This window comes from Sebastes fasciatus, chromosome 7, assembly GCF_043250625.1.
Source record: "Sebastes fasciatus isolate fSebFas1 chromosome 7, fSebFas1.pri, whole genome shotgun sequence".
NCBI lineage: Eukaryota > Metazoa > Chordata > Actinopteri > Perciformes > Sebastidae > Sebastes > Sebastes fasciatus.
Window position 1 is genome coordinate 32,946,668 of NC_133801.1, and position 25,505 is coordinate 32,972,172.

The following is a 25,505-nucleotide window of genomic DNA, read 5'->3' on the forward strand; positions in this document are numbered from 1 at the left end:
CTCACCGGACGGTGCAACTGCAATATGCAGATAAGTGTGATATTTTGGTGAAGCAGAGTGAAGCAGGTGTGAAAACCTCAACATGTACTTTGGGTACTCAGCAGGTTTTCAGCACACAAATGCAGTAATATAAAAAGATATTCAAGTACAACACACTGCCCCCCAATGGCTTAGAGCTGCTATTGGTAAAACACACAGACTGTATACCACAGTTTAAGTATTAGTAGTATGTAGCTAACTGTACATTTACCCAAACATGTTGTATGTGCTAAATATTGACTTCAGTATTTTAAATTGTGTATACATATCAAAGCTGTAAATTATTCCATCAATCACAGAAATAAAACATACATCAAATCATGTAGTTACTTCTTTTAATACATTTTAGATTATCAAATGTTATCATTATTTCTGGTGTCAGCAGTTTACAGCATTTCCCGTACAAAATGAAAACACACAGGCATTTTTTTTAGTAATTATCAAAATGTTCCAAAAAAGTACAATAATTGGCTTGTAAAAGTAAAAGTAAAAGTATTTTTGCTCGGATCTAGACATTTAATGTGGAATTATCTGGTAACTACATTTTAAGACCTTGTGGTCCTATATGTGAGGCTAATTTCAACACAGTCAGTTGGCAACTACACGAAGCCAGCACTATTTCATTACCACAAGGTGCTACCAGGAGGGGGGGCGAGATATAAAGAAAGACTTGTAAAAACATCCAGAAGTTTGCTGCCGACATACAAATAATAAAAAAAAATAAAACTTTTTGTAAACATAGCAAATTGCAATGAAACAAAACTGTAACATGAGCTGCACCTACAGTGTAACATCACTGACGGGCTACACAGGAACCGATATGCTTTGTGTAAGTCAGACAGCGTTTCCGGCTGCACACGGAGGGTTAATCTGAACACAAGTAAACATGCAGCAGGATGTCCTGATCTCTCAGAACTGACTGCACCTTTTTATGTCAGCGGCCAACGTAACTGCCTACAGCTAAACAGTGCAAATGTTAGTCAGTTTGGATGGCAAAGGTGAATAACTATGATATAAAACAAAGTGGCAAAATTTAACATTGTTATATGCAAGAGAACAGATATTATCACTGATCAGATACAAACTATAGTTGTTCAGAAAAAAAGGGGGTCAAACATATGTTGCCGTTTTCTAAAAACAGAAGAACGGCTTGTGTTTTCCTCATTAAATATGACTTCTCAATCCAGGAAGTTTGAGAATCAAGGCTTCATAAAAAGCAGCACAATGTGAAGTGTCAGTTCATGGCTATAGTACGATATACACATTGATATTTTGTTTTACTAACTGATAAAAGGGCAGTGTTATAAAAAAAAAAAAAAAGTACTTACACCTCAACACTTATACTGCAATGAATTAAGTTTAGCATACTGCATTTCCAGGCATCCTGTCTGAGCTGCTTGTCACTGTGAGGCACCCCATCTGTCTGATGACTAGCTTAATCAAACAAACCAGATACCTGAAGCTTATTGTCAGCAACACAAAGACGATCACTGTGGAACATCTTTCTATTCATCCTCTGCACTGTCTGCTTGTGACTGACCCCGAGTGAGGTAACCCAATATTTACGCCCCGAGAAACTAGTGTGTGTGTGTGTGTGTGTGTGTGGGCTAGGTTTAGGGCAGCAACACAGAAGCAGCGGTCAGATGGTGAAACCTGAAACCGTTTGCCTCTCCGGTGTTAACATCCCCGGCGACAAGGCTTTGAAGTGCTGATCAGCCTGGTGTTTACTTTGGTCTAGGGTCGACTCTCAGTGAACTGAGACCTCGTCGTGTTGAATCCGTCACTACGGTGGGCACTCTAGTCAGTTTTTGAAGGCCCCGTAGCGGCTGGCTTTGCTAATGAAGTTCTTGAGCAGGTCGTGGTCCATGTCTGCAAAGGCCTGGGTCTGCGTGACAGCCGTTAGGTGGTTGACGCAAAACTTGAAGCAGAACTCCTCCAGGTCCTAAAAATGAAGAGGTCTGTCTGGTCAGTGCTGAAGAGTATAACTGACTAGCTACTGAGAAGGCCCCCCGCCACCACGGTGCCTGACTGTGTGTCAGGGGCTATGAGCTTACCCGCGCCTCATACTTGACAGCGGCAGAGAGCAGAGTGATGGCGTTGTCCTCGGAAATGCCTCTCTTGATTGTTTCCTGGCACAGCCTCTTCAGCCTTGTCTCCCGGTAGAACGTGGCCAGGTCTAGCAGCCCTGTACACACACACACAAGGACAACACACAGGTGAGTGTGTTTAGGACTTCTGCCCTGACTTTTTCAGTGTGTAAGAGGACTGTGGTCCATGTGTGGGCTTACCAACAGCATCCTCTGGTGGCAGGTTAATAGAGTCTGTGTAGAGGTACTCCAGAAAGGCTCGGTACACCAGGTGTGGGAACTGGTGGATTTCTATGGTATCCTCATCCGTTTCATTGAGCAGTGCACGGAAATGCTCACATCTGGAGAGGGAAGAAAATAAGCCGACTGCTCCAGTGACAGGGTAAAAGATACCACACCGGTGATTTAGCATGTGTTAGCCTGTCCTTAAAGTGTACTTAACACTACTGCTGTTTTGCAAATCGTGCTGTAAGTGATTCAAAAACAACATCCTACTTTCAGAGAACTCAAGCCAAGGTTTGTTGTCAAAGTTATATTATCATTGTGAGGTTAACGCAGTGCAGCCTGCACTTACAGCAAACTGCATTACCAACCAATGAAAATGAAATTTGCAGAAAAAAAAAGACTTGAGGTCCGCTGTGATCGATCACACAACTCAAGCAAGAAACTGCTAATTAATTCCATATTGTATGGAAATAGTGGTTGTCTGTTAAAATGAACAATGTATCTGCAAAAATCTGAAACACCACAGTATCATTTTAAAACCACTCAGAAGTAATATGAAGTATACGTGGTTAGTAGTTAATAGTTCATATTTCTTTGTTTCTATTAGGGCTGTCAGACGATTAAAATATTTAATCGTGATTGATCGCAAATTAATCATACATTTTTTATCTGTTCAAAATGTACCTTAAAGGGAGATTTGTCAAGTATTTAATACTATTATAAACATGGGAGTGGGCAAATATGCTTCCTGTATGTAAATCTATGTATATATTTACTATTGGAAATCAATTAACAACACAAAACAATGACAAATATTGTCCAGAAACCCTCACAGGTATTGCATTTAGCATAACAAATATGCTTAAATCATAACATGGCAAACTCAAGAAGCCCAACAGGCAACAACAGCTGTCAGTGTGTCAGTGTGCTGACTTGACTATGACTTGACCCCAAACTGCATGTGATTATCATAAAGTGGGCATGTCTGTAAAGGGGAGACTCGTGGGTACCCATAGAACCCATTTTCATTTACATATCTTGAGGTCAAAGGTCAAGAGATGATGCAATAACTTCACTCTAGCTTTAAAAGCTGAGCCCGCTACAACCTAAAAAATCGCAAGTTGCGTTCAATATTTTAATTAGTGCCATTAAAACAAATTAGCGTTATTTGGGTACTGGTCCTGTGTCCCTCTCGTCTGTTTCTTGTAAGGCTTAATTTCCTTCATGGGGATTAATATTGTAATTTTTCTGTACATGATGGTCAATCCATTCAAGGATTTATGTAAATAACATTATGTGGACTTATAGACACAAGTACGGTAAATATAAATATACTTATGTGTATATAGTGTACTATATATAAAATAAAAATTAAATTAAATTTAGCGCAAGTTTGGAGTGTTATTTAGGCTCCTTCGCTAGTACGACATGGTTGGTTTTCTAATTTCATATGATATCAGTATCTTCACCCTACCTTTAAAACTGAGCCTGCTACAACCTAAAAATCACAAGTTGCATTAAAGTGTTAAAGCACTTAAAACGAAATTGCGTTAACGCGTTATTATCGTGTTAACTTTGACAGCCATAATTTCTATACATGTTTGTAATAATTTGTGTTCTCTATTTGTCTGATTTGGATGTAAATCATGTTTTCTCTCCTATACAATTTTATCTGAATCCCAGGACTACATAATTTATAACTGAATAAGTATATACATCTGTGGGTAATATACCGGAATTCTTACTGTAACACGGTGTCAGAGTGAAAATGAAATATATTCATATATTCTTGTGATCTAACTTAAAATTCACTCTTAATGCCATAATACACTTCCTGAGGCGTAGCAGAGGCACTTTGCCAACAACTATAGCCCACAGTATTTTCCTTAATTTGTACCTTCTGGCCCTCCTGCATTATAAATACTGATTACCATTTTAACTGGCTGCTAATCTCTGCTGACTCAAAAACACTGCCTCCCTATCATTTCTTCTCAGGACACGCTTAAACAACCAACCGAGTCTTCACTCTTCAATGTGCATCTCAAACGTGTCATTTGCATGTGATCTTGCCAGAGCGCACATTTTGCTCTGTTGCATATATTCGCGTGAGCGCGTGCACTAGGGTTGACATCGCAGACAGTCTGGCTCCTTCCTCCTGACAGTGCAAAAGAGCAAGGAGCCGGAACGCAGATACTTTGTGTCCAAGTGTGGTTATAAAAAGAAAAGCAGGAAACAATAGGTCTGTCTTGGCTTCCCCGTGACATTAACAGGAAAGAAGAGGAAACGCTGTCTAACAGATTCAAATGCAGGCAACACAGCAGTCAGCATGTTAAATTCATTATCATAGAAAGATCAGTGTGTTTGCTATCATGATGGCTGCACAATTAACAAAATGGTTTGTCTGTCTTGATTTTTTATGTTGCTATAATTAACAATCCCACAATGCTGCAACATCAAAGTGTGTTTCTGTTCCCCTGAAAACCCCACAATGGTATACCAAACGCTCTCTTTACTCATGACCGAGCACAACCTCTAAATGTGAAAAATAGATTCATGTGACCAAAATGAAAGTCAGGATGGAGAAGCAGGCTGTTCCGGTGAGGAAGAAAAGAAAACCATTGCTTAAAAACAGTCGAGCAAAGAAGAAAAGAGTGCAGTGGCTCGACTTCAGAGAGGAAAACCTGGAGACAATGTTTCAGTTCCTACATAAAGGACCATCATGTGCATCCAAAGGTCATTCTTAATTTGGTTTGTGTATAAGAAACTCAATAAAAAGATAGTCTAAACAAAAATAAATATTGCATGTGAGCAAGTACAGCTCAAAAGGTTTGCACAGCTCACCAGACACATACCAGCTACTCAAAATGTCATGTGACTGGATGGGAAATGTGTTTTTTTGGTTAGTCTTTCTAGACTTCCATTTAATTTTTAAGGAGTTTATGTTGCACTGAAAAAAAAGTAAATATTAATTTGAAAAAACTAAAAGGTGAAAAAATCATCACATCACTAAATAATCCCAAGAACCAAGTAGCACCAGTTCATATTTTGCCTTTGGACTTTGAGGGTCCTCGTACCTGATTTTCAGCAGGGCTTTGTGAACATGGATACACTTCCCATCAACCAAGAACTTCAGGTCTGAAATCTCCGGGCTGTCAAACTCCTTCTTCAAAGACTGGGCAACGGTCAGGTAGTCATCGCCATCTGGCAAAAAATAAAGAAAAGTACGTTTGTTTTTAAGGAACTAGTAAATAACTAAATGTTTTCTATTAAATGAGGCCTGTCTTTGAAACTGGGTAAGTGTTATGTCTATTTTACAGTCTTGTAACAACCTCCATATTTCTCTGTAAAGACATTATGTACAGGAATACATTCTTTTATTAAAATCCCATAAATGCAATTTAAAATGATGCATTTAGACCCTACAGATATGACTCTCTCTGGTACACTTAGTAAAAAAGGACATTCTAGGGAATCACAAATTTAATTGGAGTCACTATTTAGTCCTGCAGCACTTCAGTTAACAGGTAACAGACAGAAACATATTGCACTCATGAGAGCGCTGATGATTTCACTGGCTTGTTAGTTAAACACATTTTTCAGAGCGATGTCATTAACTTTACAAAATGGAGTGTAAACAAAAAAATAAATTCTGATCCATCTGAGCTGAGTTCAAATGAGGTCAGTCGGTAATATGATAGGATTGTTTGACGTGGACGGGAAACACAGTTTCCTGTTTATTTCTTAGACCACTTCCAGGAATTTGAGGTATGTTTACCTCTGACCAGTAACAGGGTAAATGGGACAATGTCACATGGTTAACAAAAAATAATTATTGAGGATGCTATAGGAATTCTTGGGCTCCTCGTCAGTTTTTAAAATATTTATGTTCCTATAAAACTCTTACCTACTGAGAGGAGGTGCCACGTGACTGCTGGTGTGGCGAAGCACGCAAACACGTCGTCTGTGCCGCTGAAATGGGTGAGGTGGGGGCTGGCCACAGCCTGACCTCGACACTGACCCCACATCAGAACCTGGCCGCTCTGGGTCTTGGCAGCTGACGTGTGGCTGGTGTGACACGCAGCCACTTCCACCATCCTAGTGGCAAAAGCACTATTCAAACCTTAACGTCCTGCTAATGTACAGCCTTCTTAAGCAGACTGTATGCTGAAATACGTCAAATACGTCTAATAAAGAGGCAAAAAGGGCAGTCTATCATAGACAAATATATTTCTAGTCAGCAAGCAGTCTTTTGTTACTCTACGATGTTTAACAAGTTATGCCTTTGAGGCATTTAGCGATTAAATCTGTCAGGATCCCGTCATGCGGCCCTCAGTGACCTGTTGTGATGGCGATGAGGTGTCGCTGCTAATTGAGGCCAAAGTAGAAAACAAGTACTAACCTCTCCTTGTCTGTGTTTATTAGGGTGGGGAGAGCTTGGTTACTCTTATTGCCTGTTCCCAGCTGCCCGTACGAGTTGGCTCCCCAGGCGTAAACCATCCCCTCATCTGTAAGTGCTAACGTATGTGCATATCCACAGGCGACCTGTATATGGAAGGAATTAAGCTCAATGTTAACTGAAATAAATGATCAAAACAGAGCTTTATGAGATTTATCTCTCCCTGGGCTCTTACCTGGACGATATTGACACCTTGGAGAGCAGCGATCCTGCACGGGGTCTGCTGATTTCCATTGTTGCCCAAACCAAGCTGTCCATTGCAATTGTAGCCCCAACCATAGATCTACACACAGGGGACAGATTCAGACTACGCACACACTCTATCAAGACATTGGTGGGGAGGATTTTCTGTAATTGTTTTGAGCTTCTATTATCTTTCACCTATATCAAATACTGTAAAGAAAATATCTGCAGTTGATTTGCGTTTTCTCTCAATTTTTCTCTTCACATTCTTTTAGAGCTGCAACAAATAATCGATTAATCGACAACTATTTCAATAATTGATTAATCAGTTTGAGTCATTTTTCAAGAAAAAAAGCTTCTTAAATGTGAATATTTTCTGGTTTCTTTACTCCTCTATGACAGTTAACTGAATAATCTTTGAGCTGTGGACAAAACAAGACATTTGAGGACGTCATCTTGGGCTTTGGGAAACACTGATCGACATTTATCACCATTTTCTGACATCTTATAGACCAAACAACTAATCGATTAATAGAGAAAATATTAATAATCATAATCGTTAGTGCATATACTATGTATATTCTAACACTGTCTTCTTGGTGGAGACAACACAACAACTTTTGAATACACTGGGACATTAAATCAGGGTAAAAATGTGTTTAAAATGATCGGCCCCTGTATATTTCTAAAAAAAAAATACATAAGAACATAAAATGATTAGCCATGTCACCTTATGTTTAGGTGTGATACACATTTGCATTAGCCAACCCCCTTCAAAATAGAGGACTGCCCACTGCCAAAAAAGTTGACCTACCGAGAGCACTGATTCACTTGTTCATGCTAAACGTCTGCAGATGGATGAGACACATTACCTCTCCATTGTCCAGTACAGCCATAGAGCAGAGCTGACCACAGGCTATGTTAACCACCACTTTGTTCTGCAGACAGCTGCTGACCCGGCGTGGTGTCGGCTGGTTGGCAGTCGACCCTGAACCTACTTGGCCTGAGTTGTTGTAACCCCACGCGAACACCTGAACACAGAGATAAATGTTCGCTGTCCAAAGCAACGCAGAGATAAAGCAGAATGAAAGACACAACGGATGATAGGTTACCTCTCCATCAGTTGTGAGGGCGATCGTGTGGTGGGAGCCACAGGCCACCTCTGTCACTCTCTTGCCAAGGAGGTTGGTGGAAACCAGGGCCGGGGTCAGTCCGTGGTTGGTGGTGCCATTGCCCAGCTGGCTGTAGCCATTGTGGCCCCAAGCAAACACCTCTCCATCTACGGAGCAGCGGGCAAACTTTCATTCATGTTGTCTCAGTGGTTAATATTTTATTAATAGATAAGAAGCAGTCGACTTCACATGCCTTAAAGACATCTGGATAAAAGGCAAAATCTGTGATCCATATGTGAACAAAAAGTTGCCACCACTCTGAAATTAACTGGCAGGTCTGTTGTACTACAAGAACTGACACATGACAACTAGTAAATCAATGTTTGTTTCTTGATGCTGTAAAAGTTGTGTTTATACCACTGACTGGAGTAAAACACACTAGAATCTGAAATCTGATTGGTTGGGAAACAAGAAGCACGTTTTTCATCGATGTTACAATCACATTATCTATATAAATAGAAGTCTAATTTCTATGGCTAAGCACTGATTGGACCAGTAAGGGTTACAATAATTGTCTATTGTTTGATGCAACATTGTGTGACTAGTTTACCCACAAATAACAAGAAGGCCACTTTTGTACCAAAACACAGTGAACTGTTAAATGTCAGCATACAAGCCGGAAAATTGCCTTTAGCTGAAAGCCTTATTACCATAATTCATAGAACATTTAGTATATTCAGATCATACTCGTATGAATACAAGTTATTAGACTCTAATAACTACCTTATTTGTTTGCACTGTTTTGTTCTAATTAGGTGATATTTGATAGGTGATATTTGATAGGTGATATTTGATAGTGTACAGGCAGCAATGACACAGCATCGTCATAAAACCAGATTCTAGACATTTGCATGCATCATCTTGTTGTTTGTGATGTCAGAACTTTGCATCATCCCCTCAGGGACAAACAAAAGTTTTCTGGACTGGATTACCTGCAGTAGCGATAACCACATGCGGTCCTGTTCCATAGCTTAGGGACACAATCTTCTTTCCACACAGGACATCAATCCGGCGCGGCTCAATAGTGCTTTGAAGGTCTCCGAGCCCTAAACAGCCGCTGCAGTTGGTGCCCAGAGCAAAGACCTGCAAAAAGACCAAACATCACTGATGAATATTAATACATTATGTATTTTTATTTAATCACAATTGACTTCTCTAAAAAATAACCTGTTTGGGCCACAGGGACAAACAAATGAGCGAGGGAGGCAAGACCAGGCACGTCCTACACCTTTACCAGGATAAAGATGGAGCTTGCTCGGGTATTAGGCCTGTACGTCTAAAGATAGACTCATTCTATCTGCTTATCTCTGTGCCTGGAACTGCAACCTGCATCAACCACAACGTGAGAGGCCTGCAACATTATCCACTTCGAAATAGACAATAATCAAACCAATATTATGAAAGGAGATTAAGTCGGTCAGATCTTGCAACACATCTTCATGTAAACAAAAGGATTAGAGCACCGTTGCTTAAAGCCAAAGTGTTACCTCGTCATTAACTGTGACATAGAGGGCTTCGTTTGCAGCACTGCCAAAGACACAAGCCTGACGAATAAGCCGTAGTTCCTCAGGAGGAAGGAGCGCAAACACTGGCCACTTCCCCACGTCCAGCATACTACTCAGCTGTGAAATGAGGAGAAGACACAGTTAAACAGATGTGAATGAGAGTCATCCACAATTTTTGATTAACAAATACAGTGTACAAAAGCAGGAAATGTTGGAAAAGGCCTTCATGGAAAGATTTTTTAAAAGTATGCTGTTTCAACATGTGCATGTTCCTTTCCCTAAGCATTTTACTTTGGGTATCTTTGACAGAAAGAATATATTCATAGGGTAAAGTAAAATGTGGCATCACAATCAAGCAGGAATGCGGTGAAGTTGTCAAGTTAAAGCCATTCCTGCTCCAGTAAATAAATGATTGCATACAAATTACTATTGTTGTTGTTGTTGTTGTTGTTTTTTATCATACAGTTATCAAAAGATGGCAAATGGCAAAAATCTGACCAAAAGAAGGTCAAACTACACTGTTTCAGTGATAGCCTATGCCAAAAAAAGGAAATTACTGTAAACTGGAGATGAAGTATTGTCCAGTCTGTAGCAACCATTGCACACAATAAAAGCTGAGAGAATAAATGGTCTACCAAGGTTTTCCCAGGCCAGACAGAAAGTGGGCACTGAGCCCAGTTTTGTAGACAGATTAAAACATGTATGGGTGTTGCCTGAGGTAAACCCTTTAACCATGTGTTTACTGACAGAGAGGGTGAAGCCCAGGTTATACCCCTACACATTTTGCTTTTGCTCTACCATATCTAAAGCCTGATGAGATATTTTCAGTGCAATGGAAACTAAACCATATGTGAAGGATGTCCTCTTCTTTTTAATTTACATCATGATGTTCTCAGGTGGCATAACCAGCTCACATTAATAGATTTGAAATAGGTTACTTGGGCCTCTGTATTTAATGGAGCTTATTTATCATCTTGACTTTTTTTCAAAATCAGTATATGTCCATAAAGCCTCCTTGTCTCCTTGAGTAAAGCTGCCTTTCCCAAAACTCATTACAATTAGGTCAAATACATAGAAAGGGAATATCATTTAATATGATTGACATTTAGTAGCAATTCTCAGCTGAAATATGAGCACCAATACCCCACTGTCATATCTGGCAAAACTACAGTGATTGTCTCTCAATGAGCAATAACAGAGTTGCACTTAGCATGAACCCAGACCTCATCAACACCACTCCTCCCTACCTACTGTACACTTCAGTACACCTACTCACCGCTTAGGAGATGTCCAATACTTCCAATCAACAGATGCTAAAGAGGATCCACATGACGTTAAACAAGGCAGTACACAGCAGCGTTGTGAGACTTACAGCCTGGTTTACAAAGTAGCAACATAACAGTGGCTAATGTAGCATCTAGGCTACCATTAACTAAGCCTGACTATCAAACTAAACGATCCAAAACAAACCTACTAACTTCATCTAATTAGCATTAAGGAGTATGATGAGTATTGTGCTGCTGGAGCCGCTGCGGGTCAATCTGTTGACGGTACCTGGCTGTTGTTCTAGCTACTGGTTCCTCCGCGGTGTCGTTTTCTATTCACTGAACACTGAAACAATGACAGGTTGTCAGACAACATATTTGCGTTTCAAGTTGCTAATGGGATCATGTCGACAGCCTGGTATGGAGCTAGCTTCACATCAGCAGCTGTGGGTGCATCTTGTTATCGTTAGCTATGATCACTACCGACTGAAAACACACAAACACACCACGGTACTTCCTGTAGTGAGATGGTGCGTTCACAGACAGTCGGAGCTGGGAGCTTCTAATGTTTGTTATGGGCAAAATAATTACTATCTCTTAGTAATAGACTTTGTAACATTTAAATTGTGTTTTGTGACGCAGCTATCTGCTTTTGAAAAGTGCTAAACAAATACATATATCATTTAAAAAAAATAAAACTCTAATACTTTATCAATTTGTTTTGAATATTAAAAATGAGTAAAAAGGGCTATACAATCCATAAAACAAAAATCAATTAAATCAATAAAGTTATTGATAGTGATATCTCCATTTGTACTGATATCTAACCCCAATTAAATCAAGATTTGAAACATTTAGGGTGATAAGTATATTGTGCAGCTTGTTTAATTTGGATGCACTTACATTGATTTTAATAGTACAACATTTAATATTATATTCTGTATTTAATTTGAATAATTTGTATAATGAGTATAATTACAATATTTACACATGTTCTGTTTACATGTCCTCAGATGCAACTGATGCAGGTGCTACTTGCATGAAAGTTTTTCTATATTTCCATAGGTCTATCTGTGTATCTTCAACCATATCCAACCTATTTGCTTACTGAAGTCACTTTGCTTTCATTTTGTTTTGCACAGATTGATGACAGCTCAAAATGTGATTGCCTTGAAGTCAGCTGAGTGAAAAACAAACATGACCAAATGTGACACAGCTCCATGCTGCTCTAATGCTCATTACACACTAAAAAACAATTGTTGGATGGATTAAAAATGGGGACACAAGTGTAAAGTTTAACCTGATGGTGGTGCCAGAGGAAAGGTCATGTTGTAAATCAAAAGGGTTTCTTCTCTGTATGGTGGCCTTTTGGGTACATCTTGGTCTCATCTGTTTTGTTAGAATTGGTTCGGCCTTCATCAGTCTGAGCTGTACTTCGGCCAAGCTGTGCTCAGAATTTATTGCTAATGTTCATTTGCATGTTAATGTGCATACAGTTAGCATGTTAACTATTGGATGTGAGCTGCAGGCCAACATGAATACATTTATATTTCGTATGTAACATTTTAATGTTAGCTTGTATTACACAATCCACTTCCACCACCCTGATCTCACTTCCATTTCTCTGTGATAAATGTTTGTCACACCACTGGCACTAAATGTTCTGGCAAACATTGTCCAAAATGTAGATGGATATTGCAGAATAGTTGCATAGGAACAAAAATCATAACTCTCTCTGTTTGACTGCAGAATGTCTGTGCAAAATGCAAAGAAGTGGTTGGCCTTTTCATTGTGAAGGATTAACCACAAACTCTGCTGTTGTGTTGATGTTTCAGATTACAAATCGGATCTAAATACTTATTATTCTATTAGACTATAGATTATTTTCCCTGCCTTGTATTCTTTCAACACCAAACCAAACCAATGATCCAAGCCAATTGTTACATGAGAGATTCATTATTGTTCATAAAATAATTACATAGTTCTTGTAGCATTTTCACATCTACAAAACCCACCTCTTCCTTTAGAAATATAGATTTGTTGTGGGCTGCAAAGGACTTAGTGAACAAACCTGGCACTTGAGAAGCACTTTCTCTCTGTGTACTGACTTGCACCGTCATCATCATCCTGTCTTGAAAACTGTGTTGAAAAAACCCTAGAATGCTCTTTGTGGGGATTTATAATCACAATTTATGCAAGAAGGCATTTAACAACATGAATATAAGGGTTTAATAAATACACAGGTTTTTGTAATGTGACTGAGTACTATGATATTGAAATGTTCAGATCAGAGTCAATTGTTGTACATGCTAGAATATATCAACCAGGATCCACTGTTATTCACAGGAAAAAAGTAGAGAGATATTTATGTTTGTTGGTGTCATAGAGAGAAAATGATTAGTAAGTGCAAATTACACATGAAGCTAGGCCAACAATTATGCAGTAATGTACAAACAGTACAAAACAATATAACACAAGGAGAACAAACCTGCTTTACTAGTTAGAACTGAAATGTTTAACTAACATACTAATATCAGTGAAACTGTATGTAATACATGGCAACCAGCAGGTGGAGCCATGGATAGCCTAGCCTTAGTGCATGTCAGTGTATGACACATTGCACTTGTTTGTGCCAAAGCTTTACAGACCCTAATTTGACATGCTCATATTTTATTTGAAAACAAATTCACATGTGTTGGTAAGTATAATTTGTGTCTCCAAAAGTAAATAAGTAAACTGTGAGGTAATATATTGTGCATTATTGTATATATTGTATATTTCGAATACATCCATTCCCAATTCCATGTGCACTTTTTGATGGATGGACAGTAGCTCACAGTCTACAATTGTGTAATGTGCGTGTGTTTGTTTTTGGGGTAAAATAAAAGCATGATATTTAAATATGCCATTTTAATACTACTAATTTTAATACAGTCCCTTAACCTGCTGTCTGGCTGTACCAAAGGTTGTGGTTTAACAATTGGTTTGTAAGTCTAAGTTCGAGTTTGGCACTGCAGCATGCCATGAAATGAAAAGGGCTTCTGAAACCAAGACATTCTTGAGTGAATTTGCTTAAAATGAGGTGTTGTGATACTGGATTGTGACTCATGGATTGTCTGTGATGTCAAACCTCAGTATCAAGTTCCTGACACTTTGTAGTCTAATGATCAGGAGGTAGAGCCTTAGAAATAAAACACCCATGTGCAACCACTATTTCAACCTTTCAATATAAAATGTCACACATGAAAGACATTATAATTGAATATAACATAGATAGATAGATAGATAGATAACAATTCTATTTCCCGTACAGGAAACAGTAAAGATGAATGAACAGTGTCTTTTAAAGGCAACATGATGCAGTTAAGGTAGATCGGAAATTACCAAACAGACGCTGGCCTCGGTTCAGTATTGTCTGAAGACCTCTGTAATAACTCAGCACGGCAACACTGAAACTGAAAAAGATCACATCCACGTCAATCACATGTGTTTCATGTTTCTCTGCGACTGAATTGATCCAGCAAACCGATCACAGACACGTCAACCTTAACGTCTTTCCTTAAAATCATGAACATGTAGGTTGACATATGAAGTTTATTATAACTGTACGGATTACTGTCCACAACCACAACACAAGCTGAATAGTAAAACAATATGACCATATTATAAATGTGTCTCTTCTATCTGCTATCTGTGAATGTGTTATTGGTAATGAACACACAGCGCATGCGCACTCTGAGCTCTGGAGCGATGGCTACATTCCTGACTTCAGTGCGCGGAGCAGCAGAGCTGGATGGAAAGTTAGCTCGATAAAACCAGCACCAGGCTGACACTATCGATACATAGCATCACCGCTACCGCTCGGTAGTCACTTCGGTCTGTTTCAGGTGTAGTCAATACGAGCAGTCGTCGTTCACATTACGAGAACAGCACCATCTTCATCCTGCTAACTATTAGCTCAGTAGCATTAGGCAGCTAACACTAGCATGTCACAGTTAGCCTGGTCTTGTGTTGATCTAGGTAACGGTAGCTAGCCAGGTATCCGGCTCAGGTGTGTCAGGAAAGTCATCGGAGCTCGCTGAACATTTGGTGAAGAGCTGCAGAGGAACCACCGCTGAGCATCATCACTGTGTCCGTCCACACTGACTGAGTGAGTAACGATAGCTGCTAAGAACCTAGTCTGTTGTCTTATACAGTCTGTGCTTCATTAACTGTGTCTGTTGAGGGAACTCGATGTAAACTGTAGGTGATCGTTGTGAATTAGCTGACTGCTGCAGCTAACGTTAGATAACGAGCAGCTATGATGACATAACGCTAAGCACACACACACACACACACACACACACACACACACACACACACACACACACACACACACACACACACACACTTACACACACACACACCTGTAGCTAGAGTCAACACTTGTCCTGGCTGCAAGGTAGCTAACCTAGTTATGGACCTAGCTCTGGCAAATAAAGAGCATTACCTCTAAACATTGACTTTAGTATTACTAATGCGACATGTTAGACATGTTTGTAGTTGATAGAGCTTGTAAGAAAGCAGAGATGGGTTAGCTAAGTGGCTAACGGTGAGGCTAAGTCCAATACATACATGCACTAAATGGAGAAGCAGCTGTTACTGTACACCGTGTGAAGCTGTCTGGCAATAGGAAGACATGTCTCCAGGTGTTCCAGCTAAACTACCGCATCAGGGTTCAAACCTGGGTCCATTATAGTCCTTATTACAAACTGACCTTTTCCAAATCATTATACACGTGAAGCCTTATGTTTTTTATTTATCATTATCATGATTTTGTCTATGCCTTTGTCTAATACTTAACAATACTTACTTACTTAATACTTAACTTCAATAATTTCCCAATTTGGGATCTATCTATCTATCTATCTATCTATCTATTTATCTACCTTTCTATCTATCTATCTACCTTTCTATCTATTTATCTATCTACCTTTCTATCTTATCTATCTACCTTTCTTTCTATCTATCTACCTTTCTATCTTATCTATCTACCTTTCTATCTATCTATCTATCTATCTATCTATCTATCTATCTATCTATCTATCTATCTATCTATCTATCTATATATCTACCTTTCTACCTTTCTATCTATATCTATTTATCTATCTACCTTTCTATCTTATTTATCTATCTATCTATCTATCTATCTATCTATCTATCTACCTTTCTTTCTATCTATCTATCTATCTATCTATCTATCTATCTATCTATCTATCTATCTATCTACCTTTCTTTCTATCTATCTATCTATCTATCTATCTATCTACCTTTCTTTCTATCTATCTATCTATCTATCTATCTATCTATCTATCTATCTATCTATCTATCTATCTATCCATGAGGAATAAACAGAAGTGTTGGCTATTATTAATGTTGGCTATTATTATTAATTATTAGTGTTAAGCTATTATTCTACCCATTCAGGGTGTTTTCCCCCATCTCACCAAAACTGTAACTGAAAGACAGCTGTTGTTTCCTTATTGAATGCACAGTCAAATATGATCTACAGTCAACAACAGATGTTACCACAATTTCGATTTAGAAGTAGCCCTAATGTTTATTGTGTTGCGACAAAAAAAGGCTGTGCTCAGGCTTTAGTGTAATACAGCCACAACAGGAGTTTAACACCAGTGTCAGCTGGTGTTTTTCAACTGGGTTTAACAAGAGTTTGTAGTGATTTTTTGATTATTTATTAGTAACTTTTATAGACACATTTTTTTCCTAGAGAAGGCAAAGAAGCAAAGGGGGGAAAGTACCTGCACTGTGTTCATTTTTTTTATTTTTTTTTTTAGCTCAGGTATTGTGTCACTCATGCAGCCTCCACAGGTACTGACTAAAGTATACAAAATATTTAATATCACCCACACAATGATGTCATATTTGGGAAAATGAATAATCAACTGTCAAATCTTAATTTCCAGTGTGAGTATAGAATGCTATTTGGAGCTTCATTATGTGTGTGAAATGTGGGTGGTCAGGGATTTCCCTTTGTTACTTCTCCTTTCACTGACCCTTAGCTAGCTGATGAGTGTTCTTGGCAAATCATTTTAGACTTGAACATTCATTTACTTGAAATTGTCTTGTGTTATAGAGTAATATAACAAGGTGATTGCAGTGATTGACTTGGAGGCCTGGTGACCACAGAAGGGGCCTGCCATCATCTAATGCCTGCTAGTAATACTAGGCTAATCACATGCCGGTCCTGCACTGTAGCAACGGTTCCCTCAAACCCAGTTCATTGACCATCACACTGTAAACTGACTTTGTTGTTTAAGCTTAAGGATGGGAGGGGCTAAAGCTGACAGATAAGCCAGATCACTGTGAGGTTTAGGGGCGCATGCGCACGATTGTAATTAGGTTCAAGGACACATGTTACATTTCTCTCATGGTGTTCTGTTGTTTTGTGTCTGCATTTTTGTAAGCCATGTAATTGTTTCATTTTTTATTTTTTTTTCTCCACAAGTGGTCAGACCTCAATGTGGCTCTTTATAGTCTTATTTCATTGCAGTGTTTTAAAAGGAACCGTATCTTCCCTGGATACTCTCATAGGGTTTGACTTGACATGAGCTTATTTATAATCCCTCTTGGTTGATTTGCATTTGTTGATTGCTTGAATTTAGTAGACAAGACATATGCTTCCAACCACAGTCAGCTTTTGGATATTAGTGTTTGTTTGTAATGTGAAGATGTGAGCAAACAGCATTGCAGCCTTATTTTTCAATTGAAGGGGTTAGCATTTTACCACATGCAACAATTTCCTTCTCTCTTCTCATATGCCCCCTCCCTTTAAATTATCCCGTTATTTAAACTCTAACACTATACTATTGTGCTAGGTAAGTTGTCCATACCTGTCACCTGACAGACATCATGCACAAGACATTATGCCACCTGATGGCTGCTTTGTCTTTTCCTCTAACATTGTGACATGAGGGAAACATTTTTTTTTAATCCTCTGATAGGATAATTGGGTGCAGTGGTTTTGAAAAAGATTTTTATCTTCTCTATTTTTCCTATCCATTTGGCTTTTTCACATTTTGTTTTACCTAAGGCAGGTGTGCTTGTATAATGGCATGTCTTTAAAAAAACAAAACTATTTAGTGTATCTAACTTTTGAAGGAAGGAAAAACTTTCTGAACTGTGGCATACCAATAACCACTTTTCAATCTTGCTGTGATTTATTGTTGATAATACTAACTAAGTAACTTAGCTTGCATCACCTCAACAACACAAATTCCATGTAAGTGGAGCAAGCAACATTTGGCAAAGACCAAGTACCAATTACCAAAACAGAAGTGTAGACAACATCGACTTCCACAATGGCACAAACTTTCACCTACAGGCCATGTTTATATCCTATAAAAGGAAATGAATCCGATCAACCCTGTCTGTGGTTGTTGATCAGGCCTGTTTAGTTTGGATGGAACAACTGGTCTAACCTGGCTGCTCATTGATGGCATCAGAAAATATCTTTCAGACTCAGCAATTGGGTTGCTGTGCCAGAAAATGCTGCCAGTGCGTGACTGGCAGTGGAAAACAGCGGATGTGTTTTGAAATTAATTATGATGTGTGCCAAATTCCCACTTTTAAATCACTAAATATAGACTTTAATATCATCATAAAACTGGGGGGAAAATCCACCAGCAGTGGAGGATAGCAGATGCGTGTCCTATTGCCCAACAATCATATCCAAATAAAATTTAGGCTACAGTATCACTCCCTCCAGGAAATACACAACACAGTGGTTCTTCTGTTACTGATGGATTTAATCATCTCTTAATTGCACCTCAGTCAACATAACCATCATCAAATCCACCATCGAACGGTTCAAAATACAATACAATGAACCGAATAATTACGTTTGCATGGCACACAAACTGTAGACATGTAAATGTCATGTAAATGTGCGCTCTGAAACAAAACATGAAATAGACATACCTTGCCGGCTGCACACAACCGAGAGGGAATGAGTCCTGAACACCGTTAAATCTTCAAGAACGGGCAATGCAATCATCTTAAAATTAAAATGAATGCTTCACATGTATGTCTAGAAGGAAATTGCCACAACTAAATGTGTCCCCGCAGAACACAAGACGTAAACATAGTTCCTATGTGTAAAAAACAAACAAATTGATGTTCATGAAAATAAATTGCATAAATAATATAATGTAAACAAACATAACATGTCAAATAATGACATACAGAATTATGGCAGTTAAATACAGTGTCTTTATATACAGTAATTGTCACTGTCATATTGTTTGTAATGTTTAAATGAAAAGTGATTTCAACATCTCTAGAAATTGATCGATATTTTGTAGTGATAAATATTATCCTATCAATTTGTAGTAATCAGTACGAATATGCACATTCATCCATCCACCCGTCCCTTCATCTAGCCATCTTTTCATCCATCCATCCTTGATTTTCATAACCTGCTTAAGTCTTAAAGCCAAAAACAATACGTTTGAAAGAAACCTGTTTCAACTATAAGCCATCATCAGCGTCGCGCCACGCCGATGACGCCTTATAGCTGAAATGCATTCGTTTGTTTGCCCAGAATAAATGAAAAAAGACACTATCTGTGAGGGCCGGTTATTTGTTTCTTCTGTTCTTACGACTACCATGCACCCGATACTGTTCAAGATCTGGAGACGTGCTCGCTGTTATTTTCTATTTTATTCAATGAATATACCTGCAAAATATAAACCCATCATGGTATTCACTCATACTGTATAGTAGGGGATGGGAGAGAGAAGCCGCATCCTGTGGACACTGGGTAAATGTAGTTCTCATCACAGGTCTAATGGCTGGCTGAAAGACTCAAGACGATGACACCACAAATTGTGCATTTCCATTGACCGCAGTTTCTTTGTTGCAGGAGTACCTCTTCAGTGGTGTGAATGAGGGAGACATGGCAGACCACACCCCACCTCTGGAGTCCGGCCAGCTTCTCAGCCCTGATCTCCCAATTCTGGCCTCACCACCGCCCCCAGCCATGGTCAATGGAGAGGGCCCCCAGCAGGTACGCTCAGACCCCTCCGCCCTCATGTGTCTCTGCTATTAGTCACAGTCGCTTAATCAAGTCTGTTATTCCCAAATAGACTTTTAGCAATCTGCCTTGTAATTACAGTTGAAGGGATTTGTTAGAAGTGGTGGCTCTGGCTTATTTTCTCTGTTGTTGGCCTTTGTTGAACTGTTTTGAGTCCATGTAGCTGAGCCTACGATATGGAAAACAAAGCCTTAATAGCTTGTGCTAGCTTTTTTGTGTTTGTCAGAATTATTTGTACAATTTCATGCATAACACTTGGCTGCTTTGCAAAGCCATGAATATTGATGCCTTAAAATGCATTACAATCACAGACGTAATCAGTGAGTTTGAGAAATTTTGGCAGGTGCACTTAAAGCACTTGAGCACTTACTTAGGTAGTGAGTAACACTAGAGGCAGTGGCATAGTGTATGGTTTGACCAGCACAGCAGGGAAACACTAATGTGGTATTTGGCCTGACATGTAGTCCAGCAGAGGCTGGAGCCAGGGTTGTGTCAGGCAATAATAAATCAGAAGGTGTCTGAAACCCTGCATGTAGATTTGGTTGATATGACTGTAGAAAAATGAGATGCCACTGTATGAATTGGTTTAATTTTATATTAATAATTTATTTTATATTTAACTTCTGCCATAACTTACTGCAGCAGTGAAATAATCAAGATTTAATATCTCAAACCAGCTGTATTTGAAAGAGAAAAGCCTTTCACTCCGTTGCTATAAACTCAATCTCATTGTTGTAATCGTCGTAACTGTTTTCTGATACATTTACATTGATAACCGCGTACAGTACGTGTCTTTTGTGAAACCTGATGCGTTAAGTAGCTTGTTTCAGATGCTTAAACAAATATGCACATATGGCTGCTACTCAGATAAGTACTGAAACAACCCAAACGGATCTGCTGTCCTCACTCAGCATATAAGATATTTCATAGGCAACAGGTGCTTGTTTGTTAGGAACCACATCTCTCTCAGTTTTGATAGCAGTTTTGATTCGCTGTATGGGTACAGGATATGGGGTGATATTCCCCATCATCTCCTGTCAGTATCAGAGTGAGATTGAGTGGCCGTGACAGGCCCGGGTGATTTCCCTGTCATTTTGATGGTCATCTGTTCGATTTGCTTAAGTTTCCGTGACTTCCTGGGGGAGAGCGTAGAACCCACAGTGATATCCGTCATTTCCTCAGTCTTATGCAGTTTGTCTAGATAAGACTTGCTAATATTAGCGCTGCCCTATAAACATGCCTTTCCAGCCATCTTGTCATTTTCCACAGTGGAAAATCCCTCGCCTGAATCGGGCTTTGTTCATACAGAGATCAAATTTTGCTGGTTGAGTTGGGCTGTGAGGGTGTTGTTCTCATGGAATTCAGTTACTTACCTTACCACCTCCCACAAAGGTTACCTGATTACCTGTACTCGTCCCCTGTCAGTGTTTACAGTGTTTTATGAGAGCTAGAGGAGTAAAATGCTGCTGCAGATCCTTCCTGGCTTACATCATTACCACCCTGCTGCTCACACCAATTTGAGACACTGCATGTTCATGATCGCTGAAATGTGCTATGAGGAGGAATAACAAGTATCAGATAACACAGAGCAGTTGCTGTGTTTTTCGAACTATAGCATGATGACATTGTTTATGCACTAGAGGTATCAAGCCTCAGTTATGCTTTCCGCAAGGATGGTCGTACGGACATGAGCTGATGTGGAATCTAGGGATGCACTGATTGGGAAATTCTGGGGCGATACCGATGTTTAAAATAACAATTTGGCCGATACCAATACAGATGTTTTTGTTTATATTGTTTTTGCTGTTATTTATTTCCCTTTTGCGCCAGGGAAACAAAGACCTCTTCATTATTAAAAAAATAACTGAGCTGTTTTAAAGTCATTCAGCATTTCATTACACTGTCTTTGAATGAGTACAAATTAAATCATACAAATTTATGAAACAACCTTTAACCTTCTTTCACATGAAAAATATTCTTTTTTTTAAATAACTGCTTCAAAAGCCTTTTTAGCTGCCTACTCAATGAGAAGAATGTTTCAGTACTTATATAGCCAAACAAAAATATGTTTTGTAAAACATAAATAACTGTAAATGTAGGCCTGAATTTTAAAGTAATTAGAAACATAAGCAGTGTTTTTCAGACATAGACTTTACTTGGGCAGGCCACCCATATATTAACGCCCGCACAGTTATATTTGGCGACCCATTTCAGCATTTTAATTTTTTTATCTATCCTAGAGAAGGATGCCATCCGCGTGCGATTAACTACCGGACTAGTAGAACATTCAGGGAGCGAATTGGCGCAAAATTGATACAAAACAACAGATAAACATCGACCACTGCCATCAGTGAATGTCATCTTATTTGCCGGTAGGCAGTCAACAAGGCGAATATCGACCGATACCGATGTTTAGCTGATGAATTAGTGCATCCCTGATGAGGAAACGTTTGGATCTTGAACTCCTTGCAGGTTTCTCCTCACGGCAAACCGACATTCTCAGAGCTCCTCAGAGTTCTCCATTTTCTCCGCACATCTGCTTCCGCGCGGTTAGAAAATGTTGGATGTGCACGGACAAGCGAAAACCTGCCGCACGGAACCCCCGCGAAGGGCCGTGTCTGATGGTATGATGCCGCTTTGGCCGTACGGACACTCGCGACCCTCGTGGATGCGGCAAGCTTTAGTGTATCCCTCTAAGACAATACCCAGATGCATGATACAGAGACAATCTATTGCTATTGAGTTAAGATTTGATATTATTTGGTATTTTAAACTTTACGTTAAATAAATGGCGGTAGCTAAAAAAACTTATTATGGACAAAATAGCAAAAATCAGTATAGAATAATTTATTTCAAGTATTAAGAGGTCCCATTGTCAAAAGAAATGATGCCTACTGCTGCATCAACAATAGCAAACAATGGGCAGTGATACACAAGGCCAAACCTTTTGGGCAGCCCCCATTATGTATGTATTTTTCACTGAAATGCTGCCAGACCTGGATATTATGCGCTGCGGCTTCAGGGTCAGTATCATCCATCAGCCATCATTTTCAACGACGCTATATAGGTGCATGTCCTTGCAAATATAATGGCTTATTACTTCAGTTATTACCTTTGACCGTGTGGAGCTGGGTGCGAGTGTGCAGCTGCTAATGCTAGCATGCTTAGCTTTCCTCAGATTGACTTCCCCTGCAGATAACATTAGAATCTAGCCTCTACTGTGTGAGTGGGTTTACCAATATATTTTTAAAGTATTGTATGGTTGTTTCACATTTTGCATGGTTCTACAGTTTTTGGGGGATTTGCCTCACTGTTTGCAGAATCAGAAGAACGTTGAAACCTTGTACCTACCTATGTTAGTTTACTTATTGGAAATTGGCACTAAACACAGTGTTATTATGGGAGTTTTTAGTAACTTGTGAAAGCACATATGGCACATAAGGCGGTTTGATGTGACTGATTTCATGGCGTCTGACTACTGATCTCGATGCAAAAAAAGACATCCATTTTGCATTATTCGATGTAGGGCTTTTTAAGGACTGTTGTTTGAGCGTCGCTGTGAATAAGACTTTGCTTGTGTGTGTTGTGTGTCTGAGGAGGTGTGTAAATATCATGACAGCTGCAGAGTGAGGAGCAGGAACCACTGGAGGGGTCTGGGCCCTGACAGAGCGAGGCAGGACTGTGGTGACAGTGAAGAGGATTCACAGCGATGGCTGACCCCTCCGTTTCTGACCTTTAGTCGGAGAAGCTGCAAGGACACCTCATTCTTTGTTCTTGGTTTCTTTATCCCAGTCTGGGCTTGGTATTAACGCTCTGTTGGACCAATTATTCTGAGTCATGGAGGAAGCTGTTGTCTTGGGGTTATTACCTGAGATGATTCCTTTTTAGAGATGACTTTGGCTACAGTATGATTCACTGCTTCCATCCATTTAAGCCCCCCCCCCCTCCCAAGTTTGTCCTGCTCCTGCCGTTTGGTTTGTAGCTATATTGGTAACGGATGAATCAGTCTGTTTCTGTCAATGTTTAAGCCCAGCTAATGGCGTATGTACTTAGCTGTTGTCTGTGCTGATGGGTATGTATATTTTCTTCCATTTTGTTCATTACCCTTTTTCATTAGACCTACCATTTAATGTTTTCATGGACTTTGTGCTTGTGTTTTTATATTCCTCTGGGTTTTTTTCACGTCTGTGTTTGTAACCTGACAGACTGAAAGTGATAAAAACACCTTTTTAGAAACATTTCAACTGCTAGAAATGGTTCATTGGCAGTTATTTTCCAAAATATTCTCAGAGTATCACTCCTTGGTATATCTGTGCTTGCCGTTACTGTCAAAAACCCAGGAATCATCCAACATTTTGGGATATATATATATATATACTGTATATACAATATATATACTACGGCTGTCAGTCAATTAAAATATTTAATCGCATGATTGTCCATAGTTAATCGTGACATCGTCATACATTTTTTATCTGTTCAAAATGTACCTTTTCAAGTATTTAATACTCTTACCTACATGGGAGTGGGCAAATATGCTGCTTTATGCAAATGTATATATATATTTATTATTGGAAATCAATTAACAACACAAAGCAATGACAAATATTGTCCAAAAACCCTCACAGGTAGCATAAAAAATATGCTAAAATCATAACATGGCAAACTGCAGCTCAACAGGTAACAACAGCTGTCAGTGTGTCAGTGTGCTGACTTGACTATGACTTGCCCCAAACTGCATGTGATTATCATAAAGTGGGCATGTCTGTAAAGGGGAGACTCGTGGGTACCCATAGAACCCATTTACATTCACATATCTGGAGGTCAGAGGTCAAGGGACCCCTTTGAAAATGGCCATGACAGGTTTCCTTGCCGAAATTTAGCGTACGCTAAGTAAGTTATTTAGCCTTCTTTGCGACAAGCTAGTATGACATGGTTAGTACGAATGGATTCCTTAGGTTTTCATATAATGCCACTGGATCTAGCTTTAAAACTGAGCCCGCTACAACCTAAAAATCGCAAGTAAATGCGTTAAAGCAATTAGTGGCATTGAAACAAATTTGCGTTATTATCTCGTTAACTTTGACGGCCCTAGTAATTACAAGATCTTTCAAGATAATGCAGGACTTTTGAGGGATAGCTTGGAAAGAACAGTGAACGGAGGAGTAAGTGTTATGTTTTTCAGTTGTTTTGAATTTCTTTTCTATTTTAACATTATACAAACGTAATCATGTTGTTTTTAAGTCTTCTAAAACATGAGCTGAGATTTAAAAATAAAGAAAAAACACTGTTTACTCTGTGAGAGAACACACAGCGTTAAATAGTAACTAAACAAATTGAATAGGGAGCACACAGCCATGAGTGTGTGGTCTGCTTGTGGCTCCGCGCCATGTGTGGGCTAATGTTACTGTGGGATAGTGAGACCTCACTCCCGACTCGGCCGTCGATAGCGCTGCTGGCCCTGTACGCTGTAGCCAGACAC

The 25,505-nt window shown here is 39.2% G+C and overlaps 2 protein-coding genes across 3 annotated transcripts in view; one reads left to right on the forward strand and one right to left on the reverse strand.

Moving 5' to 3' along the window:
* Window positions 1-357: 357 nt before the first annotated feature.
* Window positions 358-11,420, reverse strand: rcbtb2 (regulator of chromosome condensation (RCC1) and BTB (POZ) domain containing protein 2). 2 transcript variants are annotated; one of them, XM_074640387.1, is made up of 13 exons: window positions 11,222-11,420; window positions 10,944-10,980; window positions 9,650-9,784; window positions 9,095-9,245; window positions 8,103-8,269; window positions 7,863-8,021; window positions 6,983-7,090; window positions 6,751-6,893; window positions 6,256-6,446; window positions 5,426-5,552; window positions 2,328-2,467; window positions 2,094-2,224; window positions 358-1,981 (listed from the first exon to the last, which is right to left on the reverse strand). In XM_074640387.1, the coding sequence occupies exons 3-13, from the start codon at window positions 9,773-9,775 to the stop codon at window positions 1,841-1,843; spliced, it is 1,584 nt and encodes a 527-aa protein (XP_074496488.1). In that variant the 5' UTR covers window positions 9,776-9,784; window positions 10,944-10,980; window positions 11,222-11,420; the 3' UTR covers window positions 358-1,840. The 2 variants fall into 2 exon arrangements, with proteins under 2 accessions (XP_074496488.1, XP_074496489.1); XM_074640388.1 differs by lacking the exon at window positions 10,944-10,980 and having other exon boundaries at window positions 11,222-11,360.
* A 3,218-nt stretch (window positions 11,421-14,638) lies between these two features.
* The window catches only part of fndc3a (fibronectin type III domain containing 3A), a 58,138-nt gene continuing 47,271 nt past the window's right edge, over window positions 14,639-25,505 (forward strand). The window contains exons 1-2 of the mRNA XM_074640389.1: window positions 14,639-15,082; window positions 19,853-19,996. Of these exons, the coding sequence (XP_074496490.1) occupies window positions 19,886-19,996 (111 nt within the window). The 5' untranslated portion in view covers window positions 14,639-15,082; window positions 19,853-19,885. The remainder of the gene's footprint in view (window positions 15,083-19,852; window positions 19,997-25,505) is intronic.